This window comes from Typha angustifolia, chromosome 7, assembly GCF_048772165.1.
Source record: "Typha angustifolia cultivar Huaian chromosome 7, ASM4877216v1, whole genome shotgun sequence".
In the NCBI taxonomy this organism is placed as follows: Eukaryota; Viridiplantae; Streptophyta; class Magnoliopsida; order Poales; family Typhaceae; genus Typha; species Typha angustifolia.
The window spans coordinates 17,321,511-17,342,657 of NC_133245.1; the positions used below are offsets into that span (position 1 = coordinate 17,321,511).

Consider the following 21,147-nt stretch of genomic DNA (forward strand, 5'->3'; position numbering starts at 1 on the left):
CCTTTCTAGAATGGGATTCTTAAAGTGGCCTTTTTTTTTTATTGTTAGTTCATTGTTCAACTAGGGGAATGGAAACTGAGTGCAATTTTGGACTGGCCATTGGATTGGTGACCTCCTTCTCCAAATTAGGTTCTCCGCCTTCCGCTTCTCCTCTTAGCACTTGGCCTAGCAATTTGAGGTTGCTCGGGAGATTGGATGGTGACGCCCTATACGTGGTCAATTAGGTCAGAACGTTTTGTGAAGGTATTAGCTCACTTAAAGTCTCACATAATGTCATATCTCGACGGTTCACATCTTCAAGATCCTTCGTGGTGGCATCTTTCAATTCTCAGGTTACTCTAAGACTTTTTTTGGTCTCGCCCAGAACTCTAATATCTAGAAAATCCCTATCCTCTAAGGTGAAGATTTTTCTCTAATAGGCTATCCTCTGGAGGATTCATACGTGGGAACTCATATTTAGGAAGGGTTTATCGGGTTCTTTTCCTATCTCTCAACTTCTGAAATTTCTCTTTTATTCTCTCGGTCCAAATAGAATGTTATAATATAAAATATAAAAACTATTATTCTTTTATCAGCATAAATTTAAAGATAGCCGGTGAGTTAATTTTGGTGGATCACACTCCTGATTATATTTATGTAGGGGTCATGCGATAAGATAATTTTGCAAAGCTTGGTTGGTAGGTAACAAGATGCTCCATATAATTGTCTCTTTGCACGTTAAGAAGCGTAACGGAAGGATTGGTTAACTTGATGAGTAATATGAGATCTCAGTTATACTTACTATTACAAATAATATATTACTCATACTTCCAAAAGCTTCTCAACAAAAGATGTACACAAACAATGACCATCTCAATCTTATTCATCAAATCTCGACAACATGGTGATACAAAAAAGATGCACATACGAGTTCCCCCCAAACAAATGATCTCTATAATATGACTCCCTACTAGAACCACCCCCTGATACGAAAAAGTGACTAAAAAGTAGTTACTTACTCCATCAATCATAATAAATAATTAATACCAGTAAAAATAACCACCATCATCGTCATCTCTCTTATATCAAGAGTCCAAATCCACAGACCAAAAGCGCCGCCAATCCCAAACTTAGACCCTCCACACGCGCCACCGCAGACCCATCTGCCGGTGTCGACGAGACCGGCACTGATGCTGGCGTAATCGCCGTCGGACTAGGAGAAACTGAAGGCGGAGAGGTAGTAGCTACCGGCGCCTCGGCGGCTGGAGCCGAAGCGGGGGTCACCGACGGGGAAACGGTGGGGGCCAGCAATGGGGGTGGCGTGGCCGGCGGCGGGGCGGCTACTGGTGGAGGCGTGGCGGGAGGAGGGGTGGCTACGGGTGGTGGTGTGGCTGGAGGTGGCGCGGCTACGGGTGGTGGTGTGGCCGGTGGCGGAGTGGCTACCGGTGGTGGGGTGGCGACTGGTGGTGGTGTGGCCGGTGGTGGAGTGGCGACCGGAGGAGGAGTGGCTGGTGGTGGGGTGACGACCGGTGGAGGGGTGGCGACCGGTGGAGGGGTGACGACCGGCGGAGGGGTGACGACTGGAGGAGGGGTGGCGACTGGAGGAGGGGTGACGACCGGAGGAGGGGTGGAGACGGGAGTGGTGGGTGGGGGTGAAGCTGGGGTTTGGGCAATGCAGGTGGAGAGGAGGGAGAGGGAGATGGATAGAGCTACTAGAACTTGAGAATTTAGGATCGCCATGTTTGAGATCTCTCTGTCTCTCTCCCTCACTCCCTGTGTTCAAGAGGAAGTGAGAGAAAGAGAGGAAGACTGGGTGATATATAGAGAGGAGAGGAAGAGAGGCTGTGTTTAGTATGCTTCTGGTGAGGGGCAGTAATAGCTGCAGCAGTTTCATGCAACCGAGCTACCAGAAGATCTAGTCACAGTGATAGCTGGGGATAATAGACTTAATAGTCACTGGGGGAAATTTTACTTTGGGGCAAAGGCAAAGGCAAAGGCAAGGGGAGAAAAGCTACTTTACAGCCTCCCAAAAGCCGGTGCTCTTTCCGTTGTCTTCTCGCTTTCCTTCTCAGAACTGATACCCTGCAGAGTCAGTTGTAGGAGTATGCTACGGCCGGAGTAATTCATACCTCCTGACTGGCCGAATTAACGCTTAATAATGGATTTTGACTACCAATCATCGCCATCTCCTGCCAATCTTTTTGTTTATATATATTATGAGCAGTAAACTAGTAGCAAGCTTAAACTATGCATATGTAGAGCTTTAATAAAAATATCATCAAATATTAATTTTTATTATGTCAACAAATAAAATTAAATTCATGACGGTTATTTCATGCTCGGTATTATGATAAATTATAAGATCAATTTATTATTTATTAGCACATAACTAATATTAATAGCTACAATCTTTGAAGTTCAAGTCCATCAAAATATATATATATATATATATATATATATAGACACACTTTTCTCATACCTATTTTTCAGGGGATGCAGCTATTCTACGCAAGATCTACCTTTTGTTTGCACATACGCCATGATCAAGTCAAGAGAAGGACAGGTAAACAACTCCTTCCAGAGACACAGAGATGACATGGACTTTAAGAAACAGAGAGTAGCCTATCTGGCTGTGAACGATCTGGAATTCTCAGTGGCGTGAGTCTCACTTTTATTACATTCATTCAATAATTAACGTACAGTTATGTGGATGGATGTGACCATATGCTTTGAGACATAAGCACGGTGATGTGATGATAAGAGAGTAAGGTGGGGTCTTTCATTGTAAGGAAAGCAAGGTACTCGACCCACCACCTCTCTTTTCCCACCTACCAGTGTCATCATGCATTCGGATTAATAATGTGCTAGCTGCTCGTTTCTAAAGAGACGACATCTAGACTCCAGAGTCCAGAGTGTTAAGAAAAGATTTCACCTGTCACTAAAATATATCAAGCTTTATGGGCACCCTGCTAATGAAACAAGGTACTTCAGATTTGGAGTGATCTTGAGATAGCAACGTTAAAACCTTCGCCCAGCCTTTGACGAAATTCATTAACTGAGTATCAGCAGTGAATCCAAGGTGTAGATAAAGCTTATTTTACCATGACTCGAGGGTTTAGAACACAAATAGTTGAAATAAGAAGTTATGACATAGAATGCTTGACATTTAAAAGTTGAAAACACCTCACAATCATTGGGAAGAGGATTGGAACATACCTCAACCTAATTTGCAAAGCTTTACATGAAATTAAATTTATTTTGCTTGAAAAATAAGAACTCAAGATGATAGTTCAACTAGTTATCAGATGCTTTTGAACTATACTAGTAGCAGAAGTCAAAATGCCTTGTCTGACACCGGCTCAGAACTGTAATAGTATCAGATGCTCAGCTTCGCTCAAGTTCATCTCAATATTTTTTCTCAAAGATGGACAGACAAAAATGCATCTTCGATAAATCTGGTATTCTACTTGCCAGAAGGGATAAGCATAAGGACATCATCAATTTGCAGAAGACTAGCCCTGTCTGACACCATCTCAAATATCTCATACGCCATACTATTCCGCACCCTCCCCTGCATTCTACCTTCACCTGAACCAGTATTGCTTAGGACGCAAATCATACAAATGTCAAGAAGAACTGTCCATTTCCAAACTAATTTTCTAGCAGAGTTGACTTGAGATATGAACATAATACAGGGCAACTTAAAGAAGACTCGACTCCTCTAAGAAGCTACTGAAAAAGGCAGTACTACTTTTCGGGCAAAAATGGAGCAGCAATATTGTAATGGATTTGGCTTGCTCCCCTTGAAATCATAATACTCATGCTATATTTTGATGTTTCTCTGTATCCTAATGCACATTGCATCTTTATCAGATCTCAAAGTAAATAAGTGTCCAATTGATTGTTGCAAAACTATACTTGATTCTAGAGATTGGAAGAAGGTTGTTTCTCTCAGCTATCCTCCACTAGAAGTGGGGCCGCAATAGAACCTGAAATAGTGAGTAACCACAGAGAGAAAATTAGCTGGTAGGTTCTTGAATTTTGATGTCCTTCCTTCAAGAAGAAAAAAAGAGAGAGAAAAAACAAGACATGTTGTAATTTAACATTTACCTTCAGCAGCTCCACTCTGCCTGGCATTTGAAGGGCTTCGCCGCTGCTGTATTATGTGTGAAATTTCTGCTTTGACGAGAACAGATAAAAGTGCACCAGCAATAAATGCCCCGATCATAAGCATTTGGAACACTGCACTCCATCCCCTTCTTGAGATGAATCCAGTAAGAAGCGGCCCAAGAGCAGCACCAGCTGATCCTGTCCCGTCTATAATTGCAGTAACAGTTGCCAAAGCTCGAGAATCTCCCTTGAGAGAGCTGTGAGTACCAAGATCAGTGGAAACAGCAGTGGTTATGAGAGCATAAGGCCCATTGACAAATAAGCCAGCAATCATCATCAGCACAATGTTCGCAGACTTTGAAACGCTACCAAATGTATGGAAGGCATAAAGAGAAGGTATTGCCAAGTACGTGAAGGTGGCCGCAGTAGTGGCCCTAGCATTAAGTTGGTCAGATATGAAACCAGCAAGGATTCCACCGATGATTCCCCCGACGTCAAATAGAGTAGAAAGGTTTCCGGCGGTCTTGACAGACATGTACTCACCTCCTATAGCTGGAGTAGGATTGAAGCAGCAAATTAAAGTTTGTTAATTCTTTGACATAGATATTGCTCAGACAAGCGAAACAACATTTACTGCAAATTTAAATGCTCTTATTTAGTGCATGATAATCTGACAAGACAAAGAACAAGTAAAAAATAATGGTTTCCAGTCAGAAAGTATAACTACCTTACCTAATACCAACCTAGGACTTCAATTAGCAGAGCCACCATTGCACATTTGTTAGTAATTCCAACAGCAACGTTTCTCTTTTTCTTTTTCTTCTCTAAATTGCAGCCAAAATTTTCTACCAAAAGTTCTTACAATGTAGCTCGCTAAACAAGCTAATTCTTCCCACTTCTTACCAATTAACCTGGTTACTCTTCAGATAACTTACAGGCATATTCTCTATAAGTGAGTATAAACCAAATTTATGTCATTGCAGCCACTGGAAATCACAACAGTCACTTAGAAAAGAGTTGTTAATAAATGTCAACAGCACACTTGCCTGCTTGATGATGCTAATTTCAGCACAAAATTTAGAAGTTTTACAAAATTAACAGCCAATGCAACAGTTGACGAGGAACAAGTACCTGTCTGACTTAGATAAAACGGCAGCCAGTACAAAATTGTATAAGCCACAAGCTTCGAGAAGAAGAGGCAGAGGGCGAAAGGAATCACTCCCGGTATCAAGCAAGCCTTTACAATTCCAACAGCACCTCCTTTCTCCCCCTTCCCTCCTTCGCCTCCTCCGACACGCCCTTCCTCCTCATCTCCACCTCTACGCCGATTACCCTCCCGAGAACCGCTAAATCCAACATCCTCTGGGGACGACGCCAGAAACAAGTACACAACCAATCCTCCCAAAACAATCAAAGCCCCAGGAAGAATAAAAGACCACCCCCACCCATACTCTAGCACACTGGCAGCGAGCAGGGATCCCCCAATGTTCCCAACCGATGTGTGCGCGTTCCAGATCCCCATGATGAGCCCTCTCTTTCGCCCGCCGAACCAATTTCCGACCACCGCCACCACCGACGGCCATCCCGTTGCTTGGAGCAATCCTGCAAGCATCTGGGTGGCCAGGTAGAAGCCGAAGGAATGGATTTGCCAAAAGTAGCCCATTCCGAAGAGGATCACAAAGGCGCCACTGCCGACCATGCCGGCCGCGAGGAAGAGGCGGAGGTCGAGGCGGTCACCGAGGTGGCCGGCGACGTACATACCTAAAACGAATCCACTAATTTAACCAATTAACACAAAAAGGTTAAACCTTTAGGGTGAAGAACGAACAACACCACCACTAACACGTGTACCTAAAGAGTAGCAGGCGAGGAAGGCGACGTCGATCTCGCCGAGCTTCGCGGTGCCGTCGGGGCCGTCGAAGGGGGCCCATCCTTTCCTGTGCGAATTACGATTGATCGGAGAAGGGGGTGCCTCGGGGTAGAGGACGCTCTTGACGATGCTGGGGGGCTTGCGAGAAGCGTGGTAGCAAGCGTAGGCGAGGAAGGTGAGGAAGAGGACGAGGACGCGGTGCGCGTTGCGAGACCAGTCCTTGGCGCCGAGGCTGCGAGCTAGCTGAATCCCGGGAGGAGGAGATCGCGTCTTCTCCATTGAAGAAGAGAACAAATCCTGAAATGGCGGTAGAAGATTGATCAGGTTGCGATTTGGATTGTCGTTGATTTGGTTAAATAGATGGGAGAAACGCTTGAGGCCGGGATTGGAGAAGGGAACGAGGGAAGCGAGATGTATTGGGGACGAGCGAGATGGAAGGCAGAGAGAGAGAGAGAGAGAGAGAGAGAAGAGAGAGGAGAGGTGACGAAGGGAAAGGTGTTGGGGTTTGAATGGAGGAGGGAAGGGCGAGAGAGGTGAGTCAGCGAGTGGGAAGGACAAAACGTGGCGTGTTCGAGGGAGAAGCTGCACTGCATGCATGTCTGCATGCAGTTGGATGGCCGGAGGTGTTTGTTACTGTGCTCACCGCAAATTACGTTAAAAATTAAGAATACATTTTCTTTTTTTCTTTTCTTTAAACCAAATTTAAACTTAAATTCTACCCTACATACCTTAGTTAAAGCATGGCCAAAATCTTAAGTTCTTCCACATCTACTCTCTAATGATAGAAAGAAAAAAACTCAAGCTTCTCACTTTTTTATATTTATTATCCATACAATGACTATAAAAAATTATGGCTATATTATATTGAGAAAATGTGAAGATATCAAAGTATATTTCAATTGAATGGTTAAATAAGGATATTGCTCTAGAAGCAACTGGATAGACCTCTTTATTGAGACACACTTGATTATGTAACAGTTTTGTTTGTTAGACATACTTAATCATAGGATTAGATTAACAGCCAGGTGCAGCTATCAAAAATTCTTTTCACTCTAAACTGTAAGATGAAAAAAGTTTATGCATATATTGTAGTATAATGTATGCATAAACTTATAAAAATACTAGATGAAAAAAAATGAGAGAAAAATATGTATTAGTAAACTAGTATCGACATATATGTTAATATTTAATAAATATACAAGTATATAGATAATTATACTAGAATTAACTAATGCTTATTTTATAAATAAGTGAAGCCAAAGTCCTATATAAATATTATATTCCTTTCTAGCAAGTTGCTAGTAGCAACCAAACATATAGAAAAATTATTGAAAAGTTTATGCATATATGTATATATGTTGAGGATGCTAATAATGAAGCCCATTTAAATCTTGTATGAATAAAAGATTAGTTCTAATTTTTCTTAAGCCACTCAATCTAACAATGTATGTATAGAAAATTACCCACTAGACCAGAAAAAGATGCACAATTTATGTGCATTACTTATCAATTAATACATGTTTGTAAGGGCCTCATGTAGTTTGATTATATTTGACCTTTAATTTAATATAGAAAATTAAGAGTATATATTTTTTATAATCGATATATATTTTATTATAATAAAGTGCAAACAAATTATATGTGCGGTGAGTTTATTATTAATAATCGATAAATTAAATGTAATTATGTTGAAAAGCAAAGCCCCTGTTTGTAAGTAAAATTTGTTTTGATCCGTATTTGCTAAGTGATTAAAAAGTGGAATTATATTGCAAATTATCCTAGCGAGCACGTTTGTATTCCGACCCATTTGACTGACTCTTCCCCATTTATATACAGACCGGTGTGGGGAACCAGCAAAGACGGCAAGGAGTAGGAGCGAGGGAGAGGTCTAACAATGGCGGCGAACGAGCAGCAGGACGAGTTCTACCTGCGTTACTACGTGGGTCACAAGGGAAAGTTCGGGCACGAGTTCTTGGAGTTCGAGTTCCGCCCCGACGGCAAGCTCCGCTACGCGAACAACTCTAACTACAAGAACGACACCATGATCCGCAAGGAGGTCTTCGTCACCCCCGCCGTCCTCCGCGAGTGCCGCCGTATCATCGCCGACTCAGAGGTCCCCTTTTTCATCTTCTTTCCTTCCTAGGGTTTTGCTTGGCCCAGTCGAGGCTCTATTCTAGGGTTCGTGAGATCTTGGCTGGTTATTCTTCTTAGAGTTTTTGGTAGGTTTAGGGTTTGCAACATTTCATGTTGGGTTAGGGTTTTAGTCGTACAAATTATTTGGGTGTTGACAGCTTTTGTGCGATATCGTGGTTTAATGAGCAGTTTGATCTGTTTAAGATTATTCCACCAATTATTTGGGTGTTGACAGCTTTTGTGCGATATCGTGGTTTAATGAGCAGTTTGATCTGTTTAAGATTATTCCTCGCAATCTTGGTGGTTTTACGGTGGGTTTTTCGATCTAGGGTTCTCGGGATTTAGGGTTTCATTTATATGTGTTCTCAGGAGTATGAATTGATTTCTTGTTTTGGAAACCAAATTCGAGGGTTTTTCTTTTGTCTTATTTTTCATGTTTGATTGTTGAATTAATATTGTTACAATTTGGTGGTTTTTACAGATAATGAAGGAAGATGACAACAACTGGCCTGAGCCGGACAGGGTTGGAAGGCAGGAGTTGGAGATCGTGATGGGAAACGAACACATTTCTTTTACTACTTCAAAGATTGGATCCCTGGTTGATGTCCAGACAAGCAAGGATCCTGAAGGTCTTCGAATCTTCTATTACCTTGTTCAGGTATGTATGCATGAAAGTGTTTTATAAACTATTTTTTCTTGGTGTTTGTTCTAGTGTTGTGAATTGCTATTTTTCCAGCTAATAGTTGTGGAACAGAGTCGTGTCATAGATATACAGTATGCCTTGTTTACTGTAACTTTTTCACTGCAAAGTAGAATTCATTTTGCTGAAAGAAGATAACATAGATTATGCGTGATGGATAGCATCTTTTGGGAGATGGATAGGCTTATTTGGGTCATTAGTTTGTTGGTATTTATCTATTTTGTTTTTTAACAAACTAGAAATTCATTTAGCTAGTCAACGTCGTACTTTCTTTGATGTGGGTATGACTTAATTTCATAAATGAACCTGTTTCTTGGATGTGAGAATGCATTCCATTGGTAAAGGGCGCTTGAGTTCCTTGCATAATATGAAAGTGAACTAACTAAATATGATTGAAATCTTTGCAAGCAAGTATCTCAAGATTGCAACTTATGCACTAATACCATCCACTTGACCAATCCTATTATTAAAGTCTAGGACTCCCAAGTGTAGGATAAAATTACTCTGCCACGTATGTTTACCTCATCTGTCATGTTTCACTTGGTAGGATTGACGACATGCCCTTCAGTTGTACAACGGAGCGAGCTAATACTCTGTAGCTACTTATTATTCCTGATTCTTTTTACTGATTATTTGTTATGTTTTCTTTGGCTAAATGGAAATTCATGCATGATGAGTTATAATGGACTATTTTTATTCCTCGAGAGTTGTGATCAGTGATATTCTTGGCACTTCTTGCTTCCTCTTACCAATTTTATGTCATCTTGGTGCTTTTGTTTTCTACTTTATTTCCAATTACTATAAGTTGCCTTCACAGTTCCACTAATGCCATATAAAGAGCCCAAACTTTACATTGGTTGATATTTTACTGTCATTTTCTTTTGCTTTGGTCCTGGTCTTTAGTACCATTCTTGTAATCTTTTGATGCTACTATTTAATTCTATTTCCATAACCATTATGTAATGACAGTAATGTTGTACGTTTCAGTTGTTTCTGTTTCCTTGATAGGTTTAATTAGTAAGGGCAGTTTGTAAATTTGACATTTCAGTGTTTTCTCTTGTTCAAAATTTGAGTTATGTGAAGAGACATTTGATGATCTAAAAAATGACTGACAAAAGAATTGCGGCAGATTTCTCTTTCAACAATAGTATGTCTCTAGGACATAAGATTTTCATCTCTACTCACTTAATTTTCAACAAAGATTACGATATTCTGTCGCTTTATTTGTTGGTTTCGTCTTTACAAGGTCTTCACAAATTTTATGGCTGATTGTCTTTGCAGAAGCTGCTTCATCTTTACTTTTTTTACTTGTATCTCTGTTTCTACTATTCAAGTGCTCATGATTCTCATATATATATATATATATATATATATGTATATATAATATAGGATGGATTCTCATGGTTTTATTTTCTTTTCTCACAACTCAAATGCTCTTCTATGATTTTTGACATCTAACATTCTGTGGTTTTTTTTCTTGTGTGCAGGATCTGAAGTGCTTTGTGTTTTCTCTGATTTCACTGCATTTCAAAATTAAGCCTATTCAGTCCTAAGTTCATGATTGCCTCTTTTTGAATATTGAGGTCTGGTCTCCGGTTCAAGTGTGAAACATGTATAATTGCTGTTTGCTGTTTCCAAATTTGAGTCTGCTTCCCTGGTGAATTTGTAGCTTGTATGTTAGACATTCTTCAGAATTTTGCTTTACTGCCTGACACCAAAACTGAGGATGCTTTACTGATTCAGATATCTTTTGGAATTTCTAAATTTATGATGATTTGTCATGTGTTTTCTCCTTTTTTTTTTTCAATAATCTCGTCCAATCTATAGCAAAGAAGTAGCATATCTAGAGATGATGAATTTGAAGTCCTCTTATACTCATGGTGCATATTTCCCCCTCTTACTGAGGGTAAGCACAAGTGGCTGCCTGTTAAGATAGTTGTCTTGAGACCAGGGAGGCAAATCTCAGCATTTCATTGAGAAACATGAGACGTAGATTTACAAGTTGTAGAAAATAGAAGAAGGTATATAGAAGGAAATAAAAATTTCCAGCTCCTATGTGGTATTTGATTCCTGGATTATGAATGCCTCAACTCAAGCTATGTTTTCTTATTTGATATTATTCTTTTTTATGGCTGCCTTTATTAAGATTGTTCCTCCTCTGGTTGAATTGAGACTCTGGTTGAGAGACCTCGTACTTCTTTACGACCACGTTGCGGGTAAATTTACTTGTGTCCCTTTTCTGCCTTAGTAGGTGTGTAAGTAAATCTATACTGAAAGCCCCAAGATATTGAATTATTTGACAATTGTACTGGGTTTGTACATTAACCAACAAAATTTCACTATTGGATTATACATTAACCAGCAAAATTGAATCATAATTTTCCCCCAACATACGTGTTTAAACTTTAAATTAAAGTCAGGAGTTAGTCGGACCAAGTCTGATCGAGCTCCACCTGACCTGATCCATTGCGATCTTTGTTCTGGTCGCGCCAAGCCTTGAACCCATCTGTAGCCACCCAAGCCGTACCCGTAGCGCATCCTCTTCCTTCTTTTTATCCGCTTATCTCCAGAAGATAAGAGCTCTCTTCCTCGTTTCTTCTTTTCCCTCACTCCATTCCTCTCGTTCTCAGCTCCAAATGCTTCCGCTCTACTTCTAAAATTTGGAACCCGGTCCGTCGTTTTCGTCCTATCGCAAATCTCATGGCCTCCGCCGCCGCGGTCTTCTCTCTCCCCACGGTTTCCCTCCGTACCCCGAAGCCAGCCTTCGCCCTCTTCTCCTCTGCTGCTCCCAACTGCCTCTCGATCTCTAGGGCCCCTTCTTCCGTATTTGTGTCGACCATCCTACCTTCCTTGATTCTCCGGGGCAGGGAATCGGCGGTGGCAATTGTGAGATCGACTCCGGATGACGAGGGAATGGTCGGAGATGTCGAGGTGGCCGTGGAGGGAGAGGAGACCGGAGAGACCGTCGGGACCGAGACGCAAGAGGAGGATTCCAGTGCTTCTACTGCAGAAGAGGAGGAGAAGCCTCCGAGGAAGCGAAGGGTTAAGCTAGGAGATATCATGGGGGTAAACTTTTGCAACGTTTCGTCTTATTGTTTGAATTAATTAAGCGGTAGTTGATGGTATTTAACTGCTTTGGGTTGGGTAGATTTTGAACAAGAGAGCGGTTGAGGCCGCGGAGAAGGAGAAGGCGGTGCCGGACCTCAGGACCGGCGATGTTGTGGAGATAAAACTGGTAAATTTTATTCTTCTTGGCCTTGTATTACTATGATTTGGTGGTCTATGAATGCTTTGCGTCTGGATGCAACTGGAGTGCAGGAAGTACCTGAGAATAGGCGGCGGTTGTCCATTTATAAAGGTATAGTCATATCGAAGCAAAATGCAGGGATCCATACTACAATCCGCATTCGGAGAATCATTGCTGGTATTGGTGTTGAAATTGTGTTCCCTGTGTAAGTTCTCAATTATTCCCTCTGATTCTCTCCATTCAAACATTATTTTACTGTAGTAATCATGTGAGCTATTTATCGGCTAATTGCATTTTAGCATATAACTGGCTGATGGTGTTTGTTTGTGCCATTTCCCTGTGCGTGTTAATGCTAGCAATTTTTTCGATGAAATGTTGAGGAAGTGTGTTGTACGATTGTATTTTGCAAAACAGAAGTACAATGAGTCAAGGATTATAGATTTTTCAGGATAACGTATCAAAGGTTATGGGCTTGTAGATTGCTCTATTCATCACAATAAATTTAATACATTTAGTATATACACTGATATGTTTTCAATCTGGAATATCATTAGATATTACTAGAGAATTTGTTTATGTTAGAGAAATCATCTTCCATGGAAAGGCTTCTAGGATTTCTTGCTTTGTATCTTAAAAAAGTTTCCTTGCTGGCTCCATTCTTTCGTATGACCAGGATAAAAAAACTGAAATAGTAAAGTTTCATGTTTGAACCATTTTTGTTCTGTTGGGTTTGAGCAAATTTTGAACTCCTTTACCGCTAATGATTTTGGTAGTTCCTCCCTAACAATTACTCCTATCATGTAACCTTCTTCCATTTGACAACTGCCACAGTATGCTGTTGAAAAGTATTCAGCCTTGTCTTTCTGAAACCATGCTGCTCTCTCTGATTGTCTTTTTACAAACACTATATCATTGACACACTTTGATCTGATATTTTGTCAATTATAATGTGGGCCCTCTTCATAAAATACCATCTTTAGACTTGACAAAAAGCAACGATATTATTTAGGCTCAACAAAACCTTGCTTATTTTCTTAATATTGTTGTGACTTTTGCCACATTCTTAAGATCTAGTGTCAATATTAGTAGATGCATGTTTCAAGAAACGTCAGGTACTGTTTATTCTTTTTCCCCTCCCAAAGATGACTAGTAAATTGCTTAGTAGTGAAGCCAATCGAAGTGCAGCGGAACCTCTCTCCTGTCAGTCGATTACTAATTTCTCGTTGGTTGGTACCCTCTCTCATGCTGCCCACTCTAGATAGGCATTCATCCCAGTTCTGGTGTCTGCTAATTCAACAATGCAGAATAACATATTTCCTTGTAGACAAACACTATAAACATGTGAGTTTTGGATATTTCTGCTGTTCTTAGTGAGTGTTTTGGTATGCAACTCATGGCAGTTCATCCATGAAATGAACTTCAAACTCAGCTATAATTTATTTAAGCTTGCATACTCCGAAAAACTTATTTACATTTTAAATTTTCCAATGGACCTCTTGCTATCTAAATACAATAGGAGGGCTAAACTGGTAGTCTATACATTCAGAAACTTTTATATTATTTTAGAATCCCTTAACTTTATACCAAGAAGTTGAGATGCTTATCTTTGTAGCTAGTTAGTTTATGTGCAGTGTTGCGACCTACTCTTGCATCAAGTGGAGACAAGCAGGAAGCTAACGAGAACACACTGGTTCTATTTCAGGTACTCCCCTAACATCAAGGAGATCAAGGTTGTTAGTCACAGGAAGGTGAGGAGAGCAAGGTTGTACTACTTGAGAGACAAGCTTCCGCGTCTATCGACCTTCAAGTAAAATCGGAAGCCAAGCAGTTGTTTCGACAGGCGTTTCAAATTTCCCTCTGTAAAAGCAAATTGTGTATCTTTTGAATGTCGGCTTTCCATGGACATCTCTTACTAATTTCCATATCTTTGATTTAGGAAAACATGTTTTTGTTCTGTGTGCGGTATTGATTCTTCTTCTCCTGTATGATCCTGGTTTACTTCTGGATTTGAGTCCGCTCAATTTGAACCTAAAGAGAATGTGATATTGTGATCATGGCAACCTATTCAGGAAGATTCGTATGATGAATTTTGAATATAATAATCGTACTTCGAAGTCTCTCGTTTGCTTTATGTACTCTGTTTTCTACTCTTTTTTACCCTTTTCTGAGAAAGGTTGATTCATGTACTTTAGTATCCACAATCAGACATGAAACAGTGAAGAGATTGGATACTAAACTTTTCCATTCCACTGATTATATGGTGACGAACAGAGACTTTGATTGTACCTGTTAAATATGGGTATTTATATCTCTATTATCTTCGAAATATCGACTGAAACAATAAAATATTGGGCAATTTTGTGTGTATTTATCTGTTTTTTTTTCCCTCGCTTTGACTCGTGGCATCCATTCACTTCAGAGATGGTTGCCAGTTGCACCCGTGAACTAAGAGAGCTTAATACGCGCCAAGCGGCGCATCTCGTCCTCCTCGCGAATCCAAAGCTTTCGTCTCTCCTTTCCTCTCTCTACCTCTTTCACTTCCGCTTCTGTTTTCCTTCGAAATTTCCTCTCTCAGCATGCAGTCGCAGTGCCTCGACGTCTGCGGTAACCTCACCCTCCCCCGCCCCCCATTCTTAGGGTTCCGCCCCGTCCAAATCCCCATATCCTTCCCTTCCTCCTCCTCTTCTTCCTCGGTTACTAGGGTTTCCGCCTCCCCTAGGATTTCCCGCGCCATTTCTAATGGCCACGGCGCGAATCCTAAGCGGAGAGCTGAATCCATCAAGGCGGCGAAGAGGAAGGAGAACATTTGGAGCATCGACAACGAAGTCGCCGCCAAGGCCGCACTGGAGGAGAAGCCGTCGGGTTTCAGGAAGAGGAGGAAGAGGAGGGAGAGAAAGGCGAGGTCCCCCGGGAGGAAAGGGCGTGACTCTAGGGTTTTGGTTTCAGGAGCCATGCTTGTGGAGATTGAGACGGTTCTCCAGACCCAGGTGCCTTTAATCTGACTAATGGATTGCTAAAGTTTGAATTTTTACCTTAAAATTTGGTCGTTTGGTATGAGTTTTTTCGTTGAGTATCTTTCTAACGGTTGGATGGTTTCGTGTAGGAACCGGTTATAAAACCAGCTTGGGATACCTTTGCTAGCAGTATAAGTGGTATATGGAAGGGCGTCGGAGCTGTGTTCTCCCCGATTACTGCGGAGATGGAACCAATTGGAATAGGGAAACAAAATGAGAATCTTTATGATTGCTACACTCTTTCCCACATTGAGAAGGTACCTGCAGAGGGCCATGGCTCTGAAATTAGAAGGAAGACGAATTGGGTGACTCTAAACCCTTCCGGAGAAACTAGAAAACATGCTACGAGAGATGAGAGAAATGATGATGGGGATCAGAATGCCGGAAAAAGGGCCTCAAATGTGAGTCTCGATTTGCCTGTCTATGAGTCCTTTGATTTGAAGAAAAGTGACGTGTTGGAGGAAGATGCCATGGCCATGGAGCCAGGGCTTGTTTTCTTTGAGGTAGGATTTATTTTCTCACATTCATGTCAATTACTTCATTCAATTATATTCTGATAGACTGATACTGAATGTCTCATTAGTACCCAAACATGAATTTTATAGTTTCTAGTTAGTAATGACACAGACCTTTAATCTACAAAATTGGTAATTATATCCTTTGCCTGCAAATGAGGCTTCAGAAGTGTCACAAATAGTGTGTGAGTTGTCTTAAATGCAGTTTAACATTGTAAGGATAATTGTTGATATCAGTCATTTTGAATTATAGGGGCATGCTTTCTCATGCATAGTCCATTGCAAGGTGATTTTACCATTCACTGCTAGTAGAATACAAGGCAAAAAGTCTTAAAGAATGCAATTAACACTATATAATTGTTAGGTCATTATTTAGAATCATCTAACACATTCCAGTGAGTGATAGCCAATTTCGCCAACTGAATCTCTGAGCAGGGCTGTGAGGTTTGGAATCCTGTCTTAAAGCCCTCTTTGATAAGGTAGGGTAATCTGTGCTAGACTTGGTTGTGTTTCTATGGCACAAGAAGCAGTCAAGTGTTTCACAGCATGGATTAAGTGGATTAACTTAGCGGCAGTGTTAACGTTGAATTTTCACCACTATTAGTTTAGTAATTTAGTAAATGATTGCAGAATTGTTGCTTAGGTGGGCGATTTTAGTGCCTTGTTGATTTGCACGGTCCTTACTGTGCGCTTACAGTGGATCATTATCCAGTAAGTCCTAGGTAAGGATGTTTCCTGTATGTTATTCTTGATTCATGTATTATTGTTTCTTAATTTTTTGGTCAGAATGTTATTCCTTACACAGATTCCATATTTTGATTTGCCCTGCTATATAAATATCCTGCTGAATCTCAAAGAATCTTTTTTATCGATCTTTTTCCTTATAAATTCTTACTGGTCTGTACATCTTTCAGGATGGCTCATATTCCAGAGGACCAGTTGATTTACCAGTTGGTGAATTTGATGAATCAAAATACTTTCTTTCTCCAACCTTCCAATTTGAACAAGTAAATTTTATGCAGCTTTTCGATTTTCTTTCTGCAGATTTTATCTAACTAATATTCTTACTGACATGTACTTAATACACTACAGAGAAACAATTAGGCTGGCTGTTAGTGTAAGTAGGTGATATTGGAAAATTTGTTTATTTGTGTCTCTAGGTTCTCTGCATTTATTTATGCCTCCAGGTCACCTTTTAGTTTTCATGCTAATCATCTCTTGAAATATCTCGTCTGTTTTCATGCCGGTGGCGCACAACATGGACAACATGTAGTGAACTGAAGCATAGGTAGCTAATTTTTACCCAAATCTCATAAATCTCTCAGCTGCTTGTGTTATCTCTTTGAACAATGTTGACACACTTGTATGTCTCATAGACAGGTGATTGTTTGTTTTTTAAGGGTATGCTCAATTAGCAATGTGATTTAGAAAACCCTCCCATTGCCACCCTCTCCTTGTATGTGAAAAAAATAAGGTGATTCAACTATTCCCTGAAGTCAAAATTTTCCGTAGGCAATTGATTGCCATAGTCCAATACAACATCAACGTTCATGTGTCATTATCAGCTGGAGGTTACTTTAGAAATTATATTTACTTTGTTATATGCTTACCTTTTGGTCTTGATTTTTTAATAACATATATGGTATGGTCTTGTCTGCATAAGACTTTGAACCACTGGTAAGAATCAAGTGCTTTGCAATATTTCATTTCTCAGTGTTTAGTTAAAGGATGCCACAAGAGATTGCGTATAGTTCATACTATCGAGTTTAATGAAGGGGGAAGCAGTATACAAATCGTAAGGGTTGCTGTATATGAAGAACAGTGGGACAGCCCAATTAATCTTCACGACGGACAGTAAGATTCTATCCTAGTCTTTTAATAAACTTTCTTGCAGTTTTGCTATCTAAAGCATATCTGATGTCCTTCCCCATTTTTCCACAAAACATACATAGTACCTGGAAGATATTGACATTATTGGTTATCTGATTAGAAGGGGAAGAATGTTAAGATTGCATTTCATTTTTGTTTGCGGTCTGTAAGATGCAGTTAAAAGTTAATACATGACAATTATTGCAGTATCTCAAATATATGAAGCAGGAAAGAAGTTTAGCTATCATATTCCATTTATAATGTCTTCTGTCAAAGAAAATTTAGTGATGGAAATCATCATCTCTTTGCAATGATCTGTATGACATTTTGCAGTGCTATAATTATTGTATCTCCTAGATTTTTTTCTTTTCGCACTAGCAAATTTAGCTTCTAAATGATTGATCCATTGTGATTTAAATGGAATGATATTGGAAATGATCTTTTGTGCAGCAATGTGCCTTTCGACCTGAAACCCATCTCACAAAGGAAACGCACCCAACCATCAGAACTCACAGGTTCCTGGAAGGTGTTTGAGGTTAGCGCGACACCAATCTTCAGTGAACCGACCGAAGTTGACAACGGACTTCCTTTAGTGTATCTATGTACAGAGACTTTGAAGAAGAGAAGCTTGCCGGAGGCCTCTATCTTCTTCGGGGAGGAAGAGATGCTCGACTTGCAGGATGTCACAGTACTTTGGTTACCTGGTGGTGTCACTGGGTATGTTGATGTTGACCGGGACGGCATCCTCTGTATTGGAGTGGGTTGGTACTCAGACGAAGGGATTAACCTTGTGATGGAAAGAGATTATGGTACTGATGGAAAGCTCAAGGAGGTCAGATGCAAAACTGAGGTCAAAAGAAGGTGGAATGAGCCAGCTGCTATGTAGTTCTTTTGAGGATTTTCTTTTTCCCCTCCAAATATGTTTTCTGATCTGCGGTGTTGATAAACTTTCGTCTGCACTCATCTTCAAATCTAGTTAAGTTTGATGAGTTAAAGAACCCGTATACAAATGTCAAAGATATAATATTTCTCCATGCTTTAATTTGAAATTTTGGTCCCATCGAACTTGAAAGCAGGTAACCTGATAGATAGCCAAGCTGCAATAAGACAGAACCGACAAACATACTTTATGCCTTTATGGTTAGATCTAAATTCAGTTTAAATCCTATTATGTTCCATCTAAAATACTATCAATTATCTTTAAATAATAAAGATTTAATAAAAAATAAATATAAATTTAATAAATTTATTGTTTAAAATTTAATTAATATTATTTTTAATGTGTTGAAAAGTTATTTAATTATTTATAACTTTATCTCTAATTACTATTTTAAAATTCAATCGATAAATAGGATAATATAAGAGGGTAAAGTAAATTTAAATCTAACCACAAATAAATGAAATAGAACCTCCCCTTGGGAAAAAAAGATCATAACATGTTTCCCATGAAAAATAAACATAAACATATTGAAGGGTGATAGAAGTAAATGCTATCAGTTCTAAGCAGTAAGATAAAAAAAAATATATATAACATAAATATATAATTTTTTTAAAAATAAATATTATCTTAGCTACATTGATTTACTTGGGACATAAACAATCATATAACATTGGACACAGAGCAAACAAGCAACAAGGGCAACAGAGATGCAATACCAAATGGCAAATCATGAATAGCTCTTCAAATTTTACAGATCATGTGATCCGAAGGCAAGTGTAAATTGGATACAACTCAATCTTGACGATCGTAATTGACATTATAATATTAAGCAGTTTTAAACCAAAAGGTTGTCCCACAACCTATATTATTTAAGTCAAAATTTATTGCGAAGGAATTTTGTGGGCTTGAAGATTATGATAACTTAAGCCTCATAAATCCAGGGGTGAAGATTGCTCTGCCAGTTTGCAATGCCTTCAGGAAACCATAAAGCAATCTCCTTCCTTGCACTCTCGACCGAATCACTCCCATGAATAACATTCCTGCACAAGAATTAAATAAGCTCCAAATCAAAATATAATATATAAGACTATACAAGTACAGGATATTGAAAGAAAACTAACACGAGGTTATCGGAACAAAAGGAAATTCACAAAATTACCTGGAGATTTAAAAGGAGTTTGAGTAAGTTAAATAGGAGAGAAGATAAATAGCAATAGAGGGTCATGATAAATTTCTAATTTATCAAGCCAATTTCGAGTCTGCTATGTATTCCGATCTTTGCTTCTTGTGGATAGAGCAATGTATACTCAGATTCATATATATAATAGATGAGAATGATGAAGACAAGAACTCCATACTGCTAGCAAAAAGAACAGCATAAAAATTCAAGTACCATATATACCACAGTAGTTTATGGATATTTTATAATTCCAGATTAACGGTTAGGCATTGTCTACGAAGTACTAATCCATGGAAAACATGGACAATCCTTGATATTTAAAAAAAGCTCGAAAAATTGTCCACTTTGGATCGTATTTGGTACATTGCAAAAAAAGTTCTTTTTTCTTTGCAGCATCGCTTCTCCCCCTTTAGAAGACATTTCATCGCATTTAAAATATTTGAGTAACAAGACCATAGAAGAATTAAACCTCCTATAAATGGAATTATAGTATGAACATCATGAGCAAGCATGAGAAACCTCCTATTCTTATAAAATCTATTGCATCTAAACAGGACCATCAATCACTTGCAAGCAGATGTTGTCAACCAATCTTACTTCCATGAGACAAGGCAATCAATGTAGTAATTCATCACTATGCTTCTCATTTGGAAGTCATTCAAATATCACCACATTTTATCATGATTAAAACTACCCAGGTGTACTCAGAATCAAAATTTAACATATATCAAGAAAAGAGAAGACATTTACCTGCCAACTTCAACGGCATCACAACATTTTATCATGATTAAAACTACCCAAATATACTCATAATCAAAATTAACATCTACCAAGAAAAGAGATGCCATTCCCTGCCAACTTCAACAGTAAAATCCCCACGTATACCACAACATTTTATCATGATTAAAACTACCCAAATGTACTCATAATCAAACTTTAACATATACCAAGAAAATAGATGGCATTTACCTGCCAACTTCAACGGCAAAATCCCCACGTATGGTCCCAGGGGCAGCATCAGACGGTTTGGTGGCCCCGATTATCTTGCGACCGGTGAGGACCACGTCCTTTCCTTCCCAAACCATGGCCACTACCGGGCCCGAGACGATGTAATCCACCAATCCAGGGAAGAAGGGCTTGGTCGCGAGGTCAGCGTAGTGCTTCTCTGCAAACGATCTCTCCACGCTCAAAAGCTTCATCCCTAGTTTTCAACCACCCAAAACACACTAAGGTTCGATCTCTCTTCTCCGTAACACCAAAATTTACTATATAGAGATTTGGGTTGTGCTCTTTTACCTTTCAGGTAGAAACCCTTCTTCTCAAATCGACTAATGATCTCACCGACCTGATAGCGAACAAAAAACAGGCTTGATTAGGTTCACATTAGAAGGAAAAGATCGATGCAATGCAAAAAGGAGATCGAGAAGAAGGACTACCAGGCCCCTTTGAACCCCATCGGGCTTGATCATGATAAAAGACTGCTCCATCACCTAGTTTTCTTCTTCTCAAATCAAAGAGAGCAGAGGAAAACCCTAACCTTGGACGCGAGAAGAAGACGAGGGTTTTCCGTAATTATAAGGAGAGGGATGT

The 21,147-nt window shown here is 39.7% G+C and overlaps 5 protein-coding genes across 5 annotated transcripts; 3 read left to right on the forward strand and 2 right to left on the reverse strand.

Annotated features, from left to right (window-relative positions):
* Window positions 1–3,099: 3,099 nt before the first annotated feature.
* Window positions 3,100–6,444, reverse strand: LOC140763318 (putative glycerol-3-phosphate transporter 4). The gene is made up of 4 exons (XM_073101447.1): window positions 5,941–6,444; window positions 5,221–5,850; window positions 4,090–4,641; window positions 3,100–3,968 (listed from the first exon to the last, which is right to left on the reverse strand). Exons 1-4 carry the CDS (start codon window positions 6,236–6,238, stop codon window positions 3,931–3,933), a joined length of 1,518 nt encoding a protein of 505 aa, XP_072957548.1. The 5' UTR covers window positions 6,239–6,444; the 3' UTR covers window positions 3,100–3,930.
* Window positions 6,445–7,785: 1,341 nt separating this feature from the next.
* On the forward strand, window positions 7,786–10,584 carry LOC140763440 (protein mago nashi homolog 2). The gene is made up of 3 exons (XM_073101633.1): window positions 7,786–8,072; window positions 8,574–8,750; window positions 10,280–10,584. The coding sequence occupies exons 1-3, from the start codon at window positions 7,854–7,856 to the stop codon at window positions 10,343–10,345; spliced, it is 462 nt and encodes a 153-aa protein (XP_072957734.1). The 5' UTR covers window positions 7,786–7,853; the 3' UTR covers window positions 10,346–10,584.
* A 767-nt stretch (window positions 10,585–11,351) lies between these two features.
* LOC140763439 (large ribosomal subunit protein bL19c-like) lies at window positions 11,352–14,093 on the forward strand. The gene is made up of 4 exons (XM_073101632.1): window positions 11,352–11,858; window positions 11,941–12,027; window positions 12,111–12,244; window positions 13,742–14,093. Exons 1-4 carry the CDS (start codon window positions 11,493–11,495, stop codon window positions 13,848–13,850), a joined length of 696 nt encoding a protein of 231 aa, XP_072957733.1. The 5' UTR covers window positions 11,352–11,492; the 3' UTR covers window positions 13,851–14,093.
* Window positions 14,094–14,438: 345 nt separating this feature from the next.
* Window positions 14,439–18,502, forward strand: LOC140763438 (uncharacterized). Its single transcript, XM_073101631.1, has 5 exons — window positions 14,439–15,026; window positions 15,143–15,556; window positions 16,483–16,575; window positions 17,283–17,422; window positions 17,888–18,502. Exons 1-5 carry the CDS (start codon window positions 14,616–14,618, stop codon window positions 18,321–18,323), a joined length of 1,494 nt encoding a protein of 497 aa, XP_072957732.1. The 5' UTR covers window positions 14,439–14,615; the 3' UTR covers window positions 18,324–18,502.
* A 583-nt stretch (window positions 18,503–19,085) lies between these two features.
* LOC140763441 (nucleoside diphosphate kinase 1) lies at window positions 19,086–21,136 on the reverse strand. The gene is made up of 4 exons (XM_073101634.1): window positions 20,994–21,136; window positions 20,854–20,902; window positions 20,527–20,758; window positions 19,086–19,417 (listed from the first exon to the last, which is right to left on the reverse strand). The coding sequence occupies exons 1-4, from the start codon at window positions 21,042–21,044 to the stop codon at window positions 19,300–19,302; spliced, it is 450 nt and encodes a 149-aa protein (XP_072957735.1). The 5' UTR covers window positions 21,045–21,136; the 3' UTR covers window positions 19,086–19,299.
* Window positions 21,137–21,147: the final 11 nt, after the last annotated feature.

Bases quoted from the DNA above. Each gene is read 5' to 3' on its own strand.
- LOC140763318 (XM_073101447.1), bottom strand. From the start codon at position 6,238: ATGGAGAAGACGCGATCTCCTCCTCCCGGGATTCAGCTAGCTCGCAGC. The intron at 4,642-5,220 runs GTACTTGTTCCT...ATCCTACTCCAG, and splicing joins GTTTTATCTAAGTCAGACAG to CTATAGGAGGTGAGTACATG. The intron at 3,969-4,089 runs GTAAATGTTAAA...TCACTATTTCAG, and splicing joins GCAGAGTGGAGCTGCTGAAG to GTTCTATTGCGGCCCCACTT.
- LOC140763440 (XM_073101633.1), top strand. From the start codon at position 7,854: ATGGCGGCGAACGAGCAGCAGGACGAGTTCTACCTGCGTTACTACGTG. The intron at 8,073-8,573 runs GTCCCCTTTTTC...TGGTTTTTACAG, and splicing joins GTATCATCGCCGACTCAGAG to ATAATGAAGGAAGATGACAA. The intron at 8,751-10,279 runs GTATGTATGCAT...TCTTGTGTGCAG, and splicing joins TCTTCTATTACCTTGTTCAG to GATCTGAAGTGCTTTGTGTT.
- LOC140763439 (XM_073101632.1), top strand. From the start codon at position 11,493: ATGGCCTCCGCCGCCGCGGTCTTCTCTCTCCCCACGGTTTCCCTCCGT. The intron at 11,859-11,940 runs GTAAACTTTTGC...TGGGTTGGGTAG, and splicing joins AGCTAGGAGATATCATGGGG to ATTTTGAACAAGAGAGCGGT. The intron at 12,028-12,110 runs GTAAATTTTATT...ACTGGAGTGCAG, and splicing joins ATGTTGTGGAGATAAAACTG to GAAGTACCTGAGAATAGGCG.
- LOC140763438 (XM_073101631.1), top strand. From the start codon at position 14,616: ATGCAGTCGCAGTGCCTCGACGTCTGCGGTAACCTCACCCTCCCCCGC. The intron at 15,557-16,482 runs GTAGGATTTATT...TACATCTTTCAG, and splicing joins CAGGGCTTGTTTTCTTTGAG to GATGGCTCATATTCCAGAGG. The intron at 17,423-17,887 runs GTAAGATTCTAT...TCTTTTGTGCAG, and splicing joins ATTAATCTTCACGACGGACA to CAATGTGCCTTTCGACCTGA.
- LOC140763441 (XM_073101634.1), bottom strand. From the start codon at position 21,044: ATGGAGCAGTCTTTTATCATGATCAAGCCCGATGGGGTTCAAAGGGGC. The intron at 20,759-20,853 runs GTAAAAGAGCAC...GTTGAAAACTAG, and splicing joins GAAGGGTTTCTACCTGAAAG to GGATGAAGCTTTTGAGCGTG. The intron at 19,418-20,526 runs GTAAATGCCATC...ATTCTTGTGCAG, and splicing joins TTTGCCGTTGAAGTTGGCAG to GAATGTTATTCATGGGAGTG.